This window comes from Pseudophryne corroboree, chromosome 4, assembly GCF_028390025.1.
Source record: "Pseudophryne corroboree isolate aPseCor3 chromosome 4, aPseCor3.hap2, whole genome shotgun sequence".
In the NCBI taxonomy this organism is placed as follows: Eukaryota; Metazoa; Chordata; class Amphibia; order Anura; family Myobatrachidae; genus Pseudophryne; species Pseudophryne corroboree.
Window position 1 is genome coordinate 341,296,705 of NC_086447.1, and position 14,341 is coordinate 341,311,045.

Genomic DNA, 14,341 nt, shown 5'->3' on the forward strand with positions numbered 1-14,341 from the left:
CATGACAGGTACAAAGTAAAATTATTCAGTGTCTCTGTCTTGCTAATAGTATATGTATAGCCTAAAGGAAAGTATGATTGGGTAATACTGCTGCACTGCTGGGCAATTAAGGGAGATTATTTTATTTTATTACTACAGTACATCTGTATATTGGACATTTTTTACTTCAGCGTATATAGAATTGCAATTTATTTACTAGTACTTATGAAAAGACTGTAGCCTATATTACCTTGACCACTGGCACAGTATCCTAATGTAATGTGCATGACATCATACTCAGCTCTGTGTACTCTAATATATTTTTTTGTTTTCCTTTAACTAGGATATTTTTACTCCAGAATGCAAATTTAAGGAGTCGGTGTTTGAGAATTACTACGTTATCTATTCTTCCACACTATATCGGCAGCAAGGATCCGGCCGGCAGTGGTTCCTAGGACTCAGTAATGAAGGGCAAATTATGAAAGGGAACCGAGTTAAAAAGACCAAACCATCATCGCATTTTGTACCAAAACCCATAGAAGGTAAGACTGTATTTTGTTTCTCTTCAAGATGACAATGTGCCGTAATTTGTATCTAACATATCTTACAGCGGTAAGTCACAGAATGCTTTGTACACAAATACATTTTATATTGTAAGCATAAAATGTATGCAATGGATGGCTTGGCTTTTCAATCCATTATGGGGGATATTCAATTAGTGCAGAGTTTTACGACAGTCGGAAAATCGTCACTAATTCGACAATTTGTTACTCAATAGAGGGCGTTTTCAACAGTTTTTTGCTCTGTATTCGCCACGCCTTTTCAACTTTGTGGGGGGTCGAATCGGCATGGACGAAACAGACCAAAAACTGTCGAAAATGCATGCAAAGTCGACAAAATACGTGGATCGGTGCCAAAGGGATTATTTAGATCCCGTAGCAACTGCTACCGAGGTACCAAGGTACCGATTATCTGGTCATTTCGCAGGATGTAGCAGCGATAGCAACTCCAGCCCCATCTGAATCAGGCCCATAATGTCAAAATCGGATGTTATCAGGACCGCTTCACTGCTCTGAAAATTGTAAAGTTGTTTGTATGGAGAGTGAAATCTTTCAGTTGTGTAAGTAGCAGAAGTGTAGAGAAAGGTTGCAATCTTCTAAAGCTGTTGCCTTGAAAATGTTATGTTCTTTATTGCAAATATTAGTAGCTGCTGCATGTGGGATCACAGACCGCACATTGCATGGGGGAGAGGTTAATACATATAAACATGTGATGTTGTATGTCTTATATGTGCTGGCTGCGTATCCTCTGGGATCAGTAGAGCTGTGTGTTTGACAGCCGCCGCTGCACTCGGGGCTCAGCAATCAGCTTAGCTTCTTCTTCAGAGCCTACCCCCAGACTCCTATTGGCTAGTTTCACATGAGTCTGGTGGCAGCCTGTACCGAACTGTGCGGCAATGGGGTCCGGTATGTGTTTACTGTCGGACAGGATGCCGGCGGTCACAATACTGATGCCAACAGCTTGATCTTTAAAATCCTGGCAGGGGTGAGGTAAGTATGGTATCCCCTCTCCCCTACCCCTAACCCACCTTTCCTGCAGCCTAACCCTAACCTCCCCCCTTAGTTTCTAACCCTAACCTCCCCTCTATGGTGTCTAAACCTAACCCTTACTCCCCACAGCCTAACCCTAATGTTCCCCTTTAGTGCCTACACCTAACCTCCCCTCGGTGATGCCTAACCCCAGCTCCCCTTCCCCGAAGCCTAACCATAAATGCCCCCCCCCCCCCCCCCCCCCCACAGCCTACCCCTAACCTCCGTCCTCTATACTTACGTTTGGGATGCCCACTGTCGGTTTGCCGGAATCGGTCTCCTGACCCTGTCGGGATTCCTTCATCGGCATTCTGGGGTCGCTATTCTGAATGCTGGAATCCCGGCAGCCGGTATCTTAGCCGCATCCCACGGCAATGTGAGGTCTGCGCTGCATCCAAGGTGCAGCAGCGACCACTGACTAGGAGGATCCAGCTTTCATTCAGTTAAATACATTCTGTTATTTGCATTGAACAGATTGCTTTCCAGATTCTGTTTCTCTGTTCTGTGTGTCCCTGGACAGCCATCCTCAGTGAGACTGTCAGGCAGGTGAATAACTCCTACTGCACATTGTCTACACACCAGCCTGTGTTAGCGCCGCATGAGTTCTTTTGTATCTCCAGCTCCTTCCTCATAATGTAGCATATTGTATTTATATTATCTAGCATTCCCAAGATACCAGGCGTTCGGGTACATCTAGAAGTAAAGATCCTTACTCACACTTACTGTAGGTTATTTCATATTGAATTTTTTTATAACAAAAATTTGATTTGAGTTTCTATTTTCTGTTTTTCATAAGGAGGGATACACACACACACACATATATATATATATATATATATATATATATATATATATATATACAAACAAATATAGAAAACCACAGCACTCGCCACCCCAGAAGCGGGGTGCAGTGTCTGCACTCACCACTCATAGGGTGGGGTGCATGCAGCCCATGGCCACCTACCCAAATACATACAAATAGAGAATTCAGCACTCACCATAGCAAGCTCACTTGTCCTCACAACTCAATTGTTCTAAACCTGTGTCAGCTGCTCCTTAGTAATTTACCGGCTGTGTCAGGTGACTAGTATGCCTTTAAAAGCCACTAGATATGTGGCAGGCATACATTAAACTTAGTGGCCATATTTGCAGTTATATTATGTGATACAGTTGCCAGGTTTTAATTCTTAAGGCTTTGTGATAGTGTAGGACCTGCATGTAGGTGGGGTACCGTGGAGCGGTATGCAGGCTTCCGTGCATTGGCCAATTCACTAACTAAACCCCCATCATTTATTTATTGATGTTGTGAGGACAAGTGAGCTTGCTATGGTGAGTGCTGAATTCTCTATTTGTATATATATATATATATATATATATATATATATATACTGTATACATCAGGGGTAGCCAACCCTGGTCCTCGAGGGCTACCAACAGTTAACGTTTTCCAAGCCACCTCAAGAATCACAAGTGAAGTAATTAGCTCCACATGTGGATCTTTTAAAATGTGTCAGTGAGTAATGACCGCACCTGTGCACCTGCTAGGAGAGATGGAAAACATGAACTGTTGGTAGCTCTCGAGGACCAGGGTTGGCTACCCCCGGTATATATATAAATTTATATTTATTTATAAAGGGCTATTTATGAGCCAAATAAAGTACATAAAATTCTATATAAAAGATATGTGCATCTCTGAAGTTTTCACAGAAGCTGTAGGACACATATAAATATCTGAAGCTCACATCTAGTTCAGAGGGCATCCGCTCCGACAATCCCATGCTTACCTACTCTCCCTGAAGGTCCGGGAGACTCCTGATATTCTGGTAGACCCGCAGACCTCAAGTAGAATGCGTGGATCTCCCTCAACCCGCCCACTTCCTGGTGAAGTGGACAGGATGGGGAGGTAATGCCAGGAACTGCGGGTCTAAGATAGGTCACATTTTAGCCCCAACCCTTCCCCACAGACCTGAAATTCACTGCATTTTGCAGAGATGATTGCAGGGTCTAATGAAATCAAGAGCCAGCTACGCCCCCAGTGTGGTCATCTGTAGCTTTTCTCTGGGCTTCTCCCAGAAGGCGGCACTTATGGACAGACCTATTGTGGGAGAAAATCTAAGTAGGTTTTCCAGAATGTTTGGGATATAAAGTTTTCCAGATCCCTTTAAATTACTTGTTATGTTGAGTAGCAGATCTCCTTGCTGTGACTATAGACTGATTTTCCTTCCCTGTTACATTGTGTGGGAGTGCTCCTCACAGTGACTGCAGATACTGATAATTTTTCTTCTTTCTTATATTATGTAACAGTGCTCTTCACAGCGACTTTAAGCACTCGGGGGCTGATGCAGAGCTGTAAGCAAGTTTGTATTTGGACGTATATTGCAGTTTTTAACGCTGTCATGCTCCACAGCTGAGTGGGCGCATTTACAGGTGATTCCAAGTCGTACACATCTCAGTCACAATTGTAATGGGGTTAAGTTTAGTGCAGGTGTTTTGATGGTACTGTGGGCAATGCTTGGTTTTGCATAAGCAGAGATCCTTGCACCATACAGAGCACGTTATAATGGGAAGGTGAATTTTGGCACATTAGACCAATTTCATAAAAACATTTAAATGTAAGCTGATTTTTAGATAAAAAATAGAAAGGTGAAATGAATGAAATGGCTGATCCCAAATGAATACTAGTCCAAGCCATGAACATTAGCAGGTGATCCCACTGTCCTGCAAAAGTAGGTGCAGATTGCTTGTCACTGACAGTCCAGGAACCTGAAAATAGGCTTGGACTTCTATAAGGAGTATAAAAACTTTTCCACGAAAGAAAATGTGACCGCAAATTTGTAAATTTGTAAATTATATTTATCTGTCCTCCATAGGGGATACTGGTGGAATGGTTTACTGTGGGTATAGATGGGGTCCTATGGAGCCAGTGCACTTTAAATTTCTCAGTGATGGTGTGTGCTGGCTCCTCCCCACTATACCCTTCCTACAGCCAGTTTACAATACTGTGCCAGGTTTACTGTGGGGTGTAGAGGGGTTCAGGAGAGCGGGGTAGAGTGTTATTCACTACTCTACTTGCATTATAGAAACTGCCTTGCCAGAACAAACGGCTTTAAGGGCAGGTGTGCATACTCTCCCTCTATTTTTCTGACTATAACAGTCTGCATTACTGTCTAATTATAGTTTTACGGTGTGCATGTAATGTGTACTATTTATATATAATTATATATGTACATATTTATATTTCTCTGGCTGGGTCCACAGGATAAAATTGGGATATTGTCGAGCGACAGCGAAAATGGCACCAACACGGTCACAAGCTTTCTGGCCTCCCAGGATGCATTGGGGCCTCCACTATATAGTCCCGCCCACTGACTCAGTCAGATCAGTTTTTTGCTTGGTGCGGCAGGAAGCTGCATGGTCATAGGGCTGCTGTGAGAGCAGCCTCAAGCTTTTATTATTTTATTTTTATAGACTTACTATATTGTTTTTTTTTGAGCGACTTATCTTAACAGCGTCTTAAACGCATTCTAGAAAGAGTCGCTCCAACAACTCCCCACCGGGTCGCAACAACGCTTACCTTCGGGTATCAGTGCTGTCTCGACGGGCGTCTGTGTCGGATGTTCTAGCAGGTCCAGCAGACGTAACCAGGCTGTGGCCGGAGCATGGGGAGACGGTGAGTCTATGGACTTCCTCTTACTAGAGGGGTCAGGACACAGCTACACTTGTTTTGGTGGAGACTACAAACAGTGTGTTGATGCGCCGAACATCTAGAGTGCGACAGCGCTACGCTCCGGGGATCATAGGCGCCAGGACTACGTAGAGGCCGCGATCCTGGGAGTTTAAGTCAACAGGGGGATTCAGACGCTCTCCTGGCCGTCCCTCCTCCGAGTTCATGGCCAGTTCCCGCGTGTTTCTCGTTTCATGAACTAAATGACCTCACTTCCGGCTCAGACGCTACCACGAGGGTACTCGGTCGCAGCTTAGACGCTGCGGTTGTGTACACTGGAGACAAACCCGCCCAGACCGAGTCGCAGGCCTTAGCGTCTGCATACACGTGGAAGTCGCTCAGCGTCCGTGTTAGTTGGTGAGCGTCCGTGTCCGTTATCAGTTATCAAGAGCGGCAGTGTACACAGTAGCGTCTGAATCCACTCAGCGTCTTACGAGCGTATTTGCTTGGATATGGAAGTGTGGTGAGTCTCCCTGTATCCCGCCCTACGGAGGCAGGGTATACAGTACTAAAAATTCTCTCTACTTCTTAGTATGTATTGTTAATTTTTAGTACCTATTGCATATGAGACCTGTATATTACTGTGTTTTCTGCATGCTATGTTGAAAAAAGAACCAGTTTAAAACAGAAGTACAATTTTCCTACTTATGTATAAGTTGTTCTGGAGGTTGTATTCTCATATGGCAATGTCTAATGCTTTAACATGTGACTGACTGCTAGTATGTGTGCTGACTTTTCTGTGTAATGTCAGTCCTGTTCTGACCCTCAAATCAGGTGCACTGTGGTCAGATTGATCTCACCTCTATATACTGACATATGTGTGATTTTCAGTCACAAATTGTGTAGTCAATAACAGGTTAATACCATGTCTGTGAGCGGCAAAAGTGATGAGGAGAATTTATCAAGCACTCCTACAGCCCTAACATGCTTATCTTGTAAGTCAGGGGTAATTGATATGAATCAATTGGTCACTTATGAGGGTTTGTGTGCAAACTGTTTCGCTTTTCAGCGAAGTAAAAAACAGGAGTTGGTTCAACCACCAACAGAGCCACCATGGAATATGTTCGCAAAGACTCTGTCTTCAATAGTGGACAGGTTAGCTCCGGTAGCACCACCTCAAGGGTTAGGTTACACTATGAACCCATACATGCAGCTCCCTTCCTATGGTTTGGTTCCAGTAGCCTCTACAAGCAACCAAGGGGCAGGTAAGACTAAGACAGATACGTCTGTGTGGCAGACTACACAAGATGATACATCGGATGATGATGATACAATAGATTCAACTCCGTATGATGATCAGTCGCAGAGCTTTAGTTCAGAAGATGAAAGGTGCAATCATTCTAATAGCTCCAGCTTGGCCAAGAAGGCATTGGTACACAGATCTGTTGAGAATGTCCATGGAAGCACCGATACTGCTCCCTCAACGTCCAGATCTGCTAATGCAGGGTCCTTGTTGTCACAGTCATCTGGATCGCCTATCTTTGACGGCGTGGCTGTTGAAACCTCTATTCTAGAGGCTAAAGGATTTTCGAAACAAGTAATCCAAACTATGCTTAGAGCAAGAAAGCCTTCTTCGGCCCGTGTGTATCATAGAATATGGCAAGCCTATATTCACTGGTGTACTGGAAAAAATGTCAATCCGAGATCTTTTAAAGTAGCTAGGATTTTGGATTTCCTTCAGGCAGGATTGGATAAAGGTTTGAGAGTTGCTTCCTTAAGGGTTCAAGTATCAGCGTTAACTGTATGGTTTCAGCAAAATATTGCTGATTTACAGGATGTACGTACGTTTTTTCAAGGAGTAGTACATATTCAACCTCCATTTGTTCCTCCTGTAGCTCCCTGGGATTTGAATTTAGTTCTTAAATTTCTCCAGGGTCCTCTGTTTGAACCACTTGAGAGAGCAGATCTTAAGTGGTTAACGGTTAAAGTTCTTTTCTCTAACGTCCTAGAGGATGCTGGGGACTCCGTAAGGACCATGCTGGGGACTCCGTAAGGACCATGGGGATAGACGGGCTCCGCAGGAGACATGGGCACTTTAAGAAAGAATTTAGTTCCTGGTGTGCACTGGCTCCTCCCTCTATGCCCCTCCTCCAGACCTCAGTTTGATACTGTGCCCAGAGGAGCTGGGTGCTTTTCAGTGAGCTCCCCTGAGATTACTGATAGAAAGTATTTTGAAAGGGTTTTTTATTTTCAGGGAGCTCTGCTGGCAACAGACTCCCTGCATCGAGGGACTGAGGGGAGAGAAGCAGCCCTACTCTCTGAAGCTAGGTCCTGCTTCTTAGGCTACTGGACACCATTAGCTCCAGAGGGATTGGTACGCAGGATCTCACCCTCGCCGTCCGTCCCAGAGCCGCGCCGCCGTCCCCCTCGCAGAGCCGGAAGATAGAAGCCGGGTGAGTATGAGAAGAAAAGAATACTTCACAGGCGGCAGAAGACTTCATGACCTTCACTAGAGGTAACGCACAGCACTGCAGCTGTGCGCCATTGCTCCACACACCTCACATACTCCGGTCACTGTAAGGGTGCAGGGCGCAGGGGGGGGGGCGCCCTGGGCAGCATTTGGGACCTCATGTTGGCAAAAGTACACATATATACAGCTGGGCACTGTATATATGTATGAGCCCCCGCCAAAATTACTGTATAAGCGGGACAGAAGCCCGCCGTGGGGGCGGGGCTTCTCCCTCAGCACTCACCAGCGCCATTTTTTCTCCACAGCTCCGCTGAGAGGAAGTTCCCCGGACTCTCCTCTGCTGATACACGGTAGAAGAAGGTTGAAAAGAGAGGGGGGGCACAAAATTAGGCGCAAAAGCTATACATACAGCAGCTACTGGGTTAACATTAAGTTACTGTGTTATTCCTGGGATATTATAGCGCTGGGGTGTGTGCTGGCATACTCTCTCTCTGTCTCTCCAAAGGGCCTTGTGGGGGAACTGTCTTCAGAAAGGACATTCCCTGTGTGTGTGTGGTGTGTCGGTACGCTTGTGTCGACATGTCTGATGAGGAAGGCTATGTGGGAGAGGAGCGGGAGCAAATGAATGTGGTGTCTCCGCCGACGGCGCCGACACCTGATTGGATGGATATGTGGAAGGGTTTAAATGATAATGTTAATTCCTTGCATAAAAGATTTGACAAGGCTGATGCATTGGGACAGTCAGGGTCTCAACCCGTGCCTGACCCTCTGTCGCAGGGACCGTCAGGGTCTCATAAGCGCCCACTATCCCAAATTGTTGACACAGATACCGACATGGATTCTGACTCCAGTGTCGATTATGATGATGCAAAGTTACAGCCAAAATTGGCTAAATTCCTTCGATATATGATTATAGCAATAAAGGATGTTTTGCACATCACAGAGGAAACCCCTGTCCCTGACACGAGGGTGTATATGTATAAGGGAAAGAAGCCTGAGGTAACTTTTCCCCCCTCACACGAACTGAATGAGTTATGTGAAAAAGCTTGGGAATCTCCAGATAAGAAAATGCAGATTTCCAAACGGATTCTTATGGCGTATCCTTTCCCGCCAACGGATAGGCTACGATGGGAATCCTCCCCTAGGGTGGACAAAGCTTTAACACGCTTATCCAAAAAGGTAGCCCTGCCGTCCCAGGATACGGCTATCCTCAAAGATGCTGCTGACCACAAACAGTAGGTTACCCTGAAGTCCATTTATACACATTCAGGTACCTTACTAAGACCGGCAATTATGTTGGCCTGGGTGTGTAGTGCTGTAGCGGCATGGACGGATACCTTATCTGAGGAATTGGATACCCTAGATAAGGATACTGTATTACTGACCCTGGGGCATATAAAAGACGCTGTCCTATATATGAGAGATGCTCAAAGAGACATTAGTCTACTGGGTCCTAGAACTCTGCAATGGACAGGTGATGCCGACTCAAAAAGGCATATGGAGGTTTTACCTTACAGGGGTGAGGAATTGTTCGGGGAGGTCTCTCGGACCTGGTCTCCACAGCTACAGCTGGAAAGTCAAATTTTTTGCCTTATGTTCCTTCACAGCCTAAGAGAGCACCGCATTATCAAATGCAGTCCTTTCGTTCACAAAGAAACAAGAAAGTCCGAGGTGCGTCCTTTCTTGCCAGATGTAGAGGCAGAGGAAAGAAGCTGCACAACACAGCTAGTTCCCAGGAACAGAAGTCCTCACGGCCTCTGCAAAATCCACCGCATGACGCTGGGGCTCCACTGGTGGAGTCGGGCCCGGTGGGGGCACATCTTCGGAATTTCAGCCACATGTGGGTTCACTCCCAGGTGGATCCTTGGGCAATAGAAATTGTGTCTCAGGGTTACAAGCTGGAATTCGAAGAGGTGCCTCCTCGCCGGTATTTCAAATCGGCCCTATCATCTTCCCCCCAAGAGAGGGAAATAGTGTTAAACGCAATACAAAAATTGTATCTTCAGCAGGTGGTGGTCAAGGTTCCTCTCCTTCAACAGGGAAGGGGTTATTATTCGACCATGTTTGTAGTCCCGAAACCGGACGGTTCGGTCAGACCCATATTGAATTTAAAATCTCTGAACCTATACTTGAAAAGGTTTAAGTTCAAGATGGAATCGCTAAGAGCGGTCATCGCAAGCCTGGAAGGGGGGATTTTATGTTGTCACTGGACATAAAGGATGCGTACCTTCATGTCCCCATTTATCCACCTCATCAGGCGTACCTAAAATTTACGGTACAGGATTGTCATTACCAATTTCAGACGTTGCCGTTTGGTCTCTCAACGGCCCCGAGGATTTTCACCAAGGTAATGGCGGAAATGATGGTGCTCCTGCGGAAGCAAGGTGTCACAATTATCCCGTACTTGGACGATCTCCTCATAAAAGCGAGATCAAGAGAGCAGTTGCTGAACAGCGTATCTCTTTCACTGAAAGTGTTACAGCAACACGGCTGGATTTTCAATATTCCAAAGTCGCAGTTGGTTCCTACGACTCGTCTACCCTTCTTGGGCATGATTCTGGACACGGACCAGAAGAGGGTTTATCTCCCGATAAAGAAGGCCCAGGAACTCATGACTCTGGTCAAGAACCTATTGAAACCAAAACAGGTGTCAGTGCATCATTGCACTCGAGTCCTGGGAAAGATGGTGGCATCATACGAGGCCATTCCCTTCAGCAGGTTCCATGCGAGGACTTTCCAATGGGACCTACTGGACAAGTGGTCCGGGTCACATCTTCAGATGCATCGGTTGATCACCCTGTCCCCCAGGGCCAGGGTGTCACTACTGTGGTGGCTGCAGAGTGCTTACCTTCTCGAGGGACGCAGATTCGGCATTCAGGACTGGATCCTGGTGACCACGGACGCAAAAATCCGAGGTTGGGGAGCAGTCACACCAGGGAATAAATTTCCAGGGTCTTTGGTCAAGTCAAGAGACTTGTCTTCACATCAACATCCTGGAGCTAAGGGCCATATACAACGCCCTACGTCAAGCGGAGACCTTACTTCGCGACCAACCAGTTCTGATCCAGTCAGACAACATCACTGCAGTGGCTCATGTAAACCGCCAAGGTGGCACAAGGAGCAGAGTGGCAATGGCGGAAGCCACCAGAATTCTTCGCTGGGCGGAGAATCATGTAAGCGCACTGTCAGCAGTGTTCATTCCGGGAGTGGACAACTGGGAAGCAGACTTCCTCAGCAGACACGACCTACACCCGGGAGAGTGGGGACTTCATCCAGAAGTCTTCGCACAGATTGTGAGTCGGTGGGATCAGCCACAGATAGACATGATGGCGTCCCGCCTCAACAAAAAGCTACAGAGGTATTGCGCCAGGTCAAGAGACCCTCAGGCAGTAGCGGTAGATGCCCTAGTGACACCGTGGGTGTTCCGGTCAGTCTATGTATTTCCTCCTCTTCCTCTCATACTAAAGGTGTTGAGGATAATAAGAAGAAAAGGAGTGAGAACAATCCTCATTGTTCCAGATTGGCCAAGACGGACCTGGTATCCAGATCTGCAGGAACTGCTCACAGAAGATCCGTGGCCTCTTCCTCTAAGACAGGACCTGTTGCAACAGGGACCCTGTCTGTTCCAAGACTTACCGCGGCTGCGTTTGACGGCATGGCGGTTGAACGCCGGCTCCTAGCAGAAAAAGGCATTCCGGTTGAGGTTATCCCTACGCTGATAAAGGCTAGGAAGGAAGTAACAGCAAAACATTATCACCGTATATGGCGAAAATATGTTTCTTGGTGTGAGACCAAGAATGCTCCTACGGAAGAATTCCATCTGGGCCGTTTCCTTCACTTCCTACAAACTGGAGTGAATTTGGGCCTTAAATTAGGTTCCATTAAGGTCCAGATTTCGGCCCTATCCATTTTCTTTCAAAAAGAATTGGCTTCTCTCCCAGAAGTTTAGACTTTTGTAAAGGGAGTGCTGCATATTCAGCCTCCTTTTGTGCCTCCGGTGGCACCTTGGGATCTTAACGTGGTGTTAAGTTTCCTAAAGTCACATTGGTTTGAACCACTTAAAACGGTGGAGTTGAAATATCTCACGTGGAAGGTGGTCATGTTATTAGCGTTGGCTTCGGCTAGGCGAGTGTCTGAATTAGCGGCTTTGTCAGATAAAAGCCCCTTTTTGGTTTTCCATTTGGATAGAGCAGAATTGCGGACCCGTTCGCAATTTCTGCCAAAAGTGGTTTCATCTTTTCATATGAACCAACCTATTGTGGTGCCTGTGGCTACACGTGACTTGGAGGATTCCGAGTTACTTGATGTGGTCAGGGCTTTGAAAATTTACGTAGCCAGAACGGCTAGAGTCAGGAAAACTGAAGCGCTGTTTGTCCTGTATGCATCCAACAAGATTGGTGCCCCTGCTTCAAAGCAAACTATTGCTCGCTGGATTTGTAACACGATTCAGCAAGCGCCCATTCCACTAGGAAGGTGGGCTCTTCTTGGGCGGCTGCCCGGGGGGTCTCGGCACTACAGCTGTGTCGAGCTGCTACTTGGTCGGGTTCAAACACTTTTGCAAAATTCTACAAGTTTGATACCCTGGCTGAGGAGGACCTCATGTTTGCTCAATCGGTGCTGCAGAGTCATCCGCACTCTCCCGCCCGTTTGGGAGCTTTGGTATAATCCCCATGGTCCTTACGAAGTCCCCAGCATCCTCTAGGACGTAAGAGAAAATAAGATTTTACTTACCGGTAAATCTATTTCTCGTAGTCCGTAGAGGATGCTGGGCGCCCGTCCCAAGTGCGGACTTCTTCTGCAATACTTGTATATAGTTATTGCTTCAATAAGGGTTATGTTATAGTTGCATCGGTCTCGAACGGATGCTATGTTGTTTTCATACTGTTGACTGGGTAGTTACAACAAGTTATACGGTGTGATTGGTGTGGCTGGTATGAATCTTGCCCTTGGATTAACGAAATCCTTTCCTCGTACTGTCCATCTCCTCTGGGCACAGTTTCTCTAACTGAGGTCTGGAGGAGGGGCATAGAGGGAGGAGCCAGTGCACACCAGGAACTAAATTCTTTCTTAAAGTGCCCATGTCTCCTGCGGAGCCTGTCTATCCCCACGGTCCTTACGGAGTCCCCAGCATGGTCCTTACGGAGTCCCCAGCATCCTCTACGGACTACGAGAAATAGATTTACCGGTAAGTAAAATCTTATTTTTTTACTGGCAATGGCGTCAGCCAGAAGAGTGTCAGATTTAGGAGCATTATCATGTAAGTCTCCTTTCCTAAGTTTTTTTCCAGACGGAGCAGTTCTCAGAACGAGATCTAGCTATCTTCCAAAGGTGGTATCAAAGTTTCACCTGAATGAAGAGATTGTAGTCCCAGCTTTTCAGGTTTCGGGACTTTCTGCGGGAGAAGCGTCGCTGGACGTGGTCCGGGCTTTAAGAATCTGCATAGATCGTACTAGTGCCATCAGGAAAACAGATTCTCTCTTCATCCTCTACGGATTCCATAGAAGGGGATGGCTGCTAGTAAACAGACGCTGGCGAGATGGCTCCGAATGGTAATATCAGAATCTTATTCTCATGCAGATCTCCCTATTCCGGCTAATGTCTCTGCACACTCTACACGTAAGGTAGGTCCTTCTTGGGCAGCACAACAGGGTGCTTCAGCAGAACAGATATGTAAGGCAGCCACATGGTCTTCCATAAACACATTTATTAGACATTATGCCTTGGATACTTTTGCCTCTCATGACGCAGACTTCGGGCGAAAGGTCCTCCTGTGCAATCAGGAGCGTCCCCACCACTAAAATGGCTTTGGGAATCCCAATGTTATCCTGTGGATAATCCTGTGGACCCAGCCAGAGAAATATACGTTATGGTAAGAACTTACCGTTGATAACGGGATTTCTCTTATGTCCACAGGTATCCACAGGGATCCCACCCTGACGCATCTGATTTGAGGATCTAGACAATCACTAAAACCTCTTCCTTCTTGTATGGAAGGGTGTGCATGTGTGTTCTTATCGCCTAAACAGGTCTCTGCCTGTTCCTGCCTAAAAACGCTATGGAAAGAACTGATCTGACTGAGTCAGTGGGTGGGACTATATAGTGGGGCCCCAATGCATCCTGGGAGGCCAGAAAGCTTGTGACCGTGTTGGTGCCATTTTCGCTGTCGCTCGACAATATCCCAATGTTATCCTGTGGATACCGGTGGACATAAGAGAAATCACGTTATCAACGGTAAGTTCTTACCATAACGTATATTTCTATATATTTAGATATATATCTCTTTTTTATTTATCTTGACTTACAGACTTGTTTTTTTTTTCTGTGAATGTGTACATGCTAGACACAGGTACAGTAATGTCTGTTAAAAGCACAACATCTAAGGGCTCCCAGAAGTTTTTTACATGCAAGGGATGTTCTGCAAAATTGACGCAGAATTCTTCAGAGGTATCCCTATTTTGTGATTTATGTTTAGAGGAATCTTCTTTACAGAGGGCAAGTAGATCCCAGGAGACCCCACCTTGGATGGCAGCTCTTACTGGCATTATTTCCGATATCTCAGAGCTTATAGCGGGCAGACAACACAGGGAAAAATCACCGCCAGAACCAGTCTGGGCTCAATCCCTAAAACAATCAGTAGAT

General features: G+C 46.2%; 1 protein-coding gene across 3 annotated transcripts in view; it reads left to right on the forward strand.

The window, feature by feature from the left end:
* The window catches only part of FGF12 (fibroblast growth factor 12), a 926,229-nt gene that overhangs the window by 867,547 nt on the left and 44,341 nt on the right, over positions 1 to 14,341 (forward strand). For all 3 annotated transcript variants that reach the window (XM_063916449.1, XM_063916448.1, XM_063916446.1), the window contains one exon: positions 323 to 521. In XM_063916449.1, coding sequence (XP_063772519.1) covers positions 323 to 521 — 199 coding nt within the window. The remainder of the gene's footprint in view (positions 1 to 322; positions 522 to 14,341) is intronic.